Below are 2,132 nucleotides of genomic sequence, written 5' to 3' on the forward strand. Positions count from 1 at the left end.
TTTATTTGTCTTTGTATTGCATGTAACACTATAAAATACTTTATTATTGAATGCATTTAAAATTTTTGTTTTTAATGGTTCAAAAATTTTTAATGATTGATCAAACACATATCGCCTTATATATTTTATATACTACTCACTATTTCACATAATTAATACTTAATACTCCTTGCGTTTCATTTTTTTTATCTATTTTTTTTTTTGTGTTCCAAAGTTGTGTACATTTTTTTTAAGACATAAATCTATTATATTTTATATTATAAAATTATTTTTTATAATTTTTTTGGTTTTTAACATTAAAAATTATAAAATGTTAAATTTATTAAAAATTAAAAATTTAATATGATATACGACAAAATAAAAAATTTTCACATTAACTCGGTAGAAATTAATATGAGGCAGAAAGAGTAATATATAATAAATCAGCATTTAATATTGACAAGACCACTAATAGACTGTAGCTGATCCAACAGAAGCAGATCGGTTATTCATAATGGACAAAGTTGGGTTTTGAAAAAGAGTGATGGAGGCTCCACGTTACCAAAATCATAGCCCATTAATTAATTACAAGCTAGAACATTACATTAATTTCTGGATTGCCAGGAGGCAGCCACTGAAATTTTTATTTAATCCAAAGTAAACGACTACTTGGATAGTTCACTTGATACGTACATAAAATTAGCGCGACTGCTTCCCAACAACTTGTTGTATGTCCTTAGATGCTTTGACAAAACTGAATGGCCATCCAGCTTCTGGAGTGGTGAGACCCAAACGTAGTTGTGTCCCACAATCATATCTACTAATATCATTGCATAAAGTTACGCACGAATCACAGACTGAAGGACAGAAAATAAGTCTGTAAACCCTATCGGTGAAATCAGGTCTAAATTTCTCAATCTTAAACCAACTGGTCAAAGTTTGAGGACCAGGATCACCTCTAATCCCACCAGTTGTCAGCCACCATTTTCCCGATGAATGGTCATAATTGTCAAGCTTCCACATAGTTGTTGTCCGGCAGTAAGGGTCTATGCTTGGAAGGAACACTATGTTTACATCAGTGGATTGATGGACAACACTATCGTTGGCGTCCACGGGATAAAATACTACCGGCCTGCCAAATTCCATGTCAAGTCCCCTTTGGACAACGAATTTTGGGCATATTTGATTTGGCGACGACCCTAGATCAAGTCCACCACCACCAGCACCCCGAATTGACGACACAACATAGTATTCAACACCTGTGCGGAGCTCGTCACCATCCGTATCAAACACAGGCTCATTTGCAGCGTTGGCTACTCCAAGGAAACATGATTTTGTTGAGAAGACAAAGAAGAGTAGTAAAACAGCAGCTGCTATGGTCTTCATGGCTCAGTATTTGTTGCTTTGGGTTCTGATTGCTTGGTTTTCTACTCCAATTTATAGAGGTCTCACTTGCTTGAAGCCTGAATATAATGCATGCTTATCACTATCCATGTGTAAGTAATTAAGACTTTCAAATGATGCATTTCAATGTTTCAATGCAGGAGTTTGGACCATTTTTATTTCTTCACGTTTTTCATTGAGCTAAGACAAAACTCCATTATTCGCCACTCCCTCTCTCATCTCTCATCTCCCTCTCTCGTTTATTAATTTGGCAGTTCCTAAGCCGTACCACATCTTACAGTGCTACTGCTACCCACATGAAAAACACACGAAAAATGCTTATATATCTCCTTTTTGCCACGGATTAAATGAAATTTTTTAAGAAAAGTTTATGAAGTTATTTTTAAAGATGATTTAATAAAAAAATTTAAATAGATAAATTAATAGAATTAAATGTGAAAATCAATATCATGTAAAGTTATTTAAAGTATTATTTATATTTTAAATTTGATTAGATTTATTCAATCATAAAAATTTTGTCAATGTTTTTTTTGTTTTTACTAAAAATCTTATCTAAAAATATATCTAAATTTATTAAATTTTTTTAAAAAAATTTTATACACTAAATTTATGTAATAAAAAATTTTAATTTATCAATTTTAATTTTTTATTTTAATTTTTATTTAATCGTTCCTAATTAAAAACTTTACAAACTTCATCTAAAGTTTTTTATATAAGACTTTCGCTACATTTTTAATTTATCGTAAATC

General features: G+C 31.0%; 1 protein-coding gene across 1 annotated transcript; it reads right to left on the bottom strand.

Annotated features, from left to right (window-relative positions):
• Window positions 1-405: 405 nt before the first annotated feature.
• Window positions 406-1,579, bottom strand: LOC111290178 (21 kDa seed protein-like). Its single transcript, XM_022881531.2, has one exon. It carries the CDS (start codon window positions 1,363-1,365, stop codon window positions 679-681), a length of 687 nt encoding a protein of 228 aa, XP_022737266.1. The 5' UTR covers window positions 1,366-1,579; the 3' UTR covers window positions 406-678.
• Between the last annotated feature and the right edge of the window lie 553 nt (window positions 1,580-2,132).

Source organism: Durio zibethinus, chromosome 11, assembly GCF_047325235.1.
Source record: "Durio zibethinus cultivar Kanyao isolate XHJ-2024 chromosome 11, ASM4732523v1, whole genome shotgun sequence".
In the NCBI taxonomy this organism is placed as follows: Eukaryota; Viridiplantae; Streptophyta; class Magnoliopsida; order Malvales; family Malvaceae; genus Durio; species Durio zibethinus.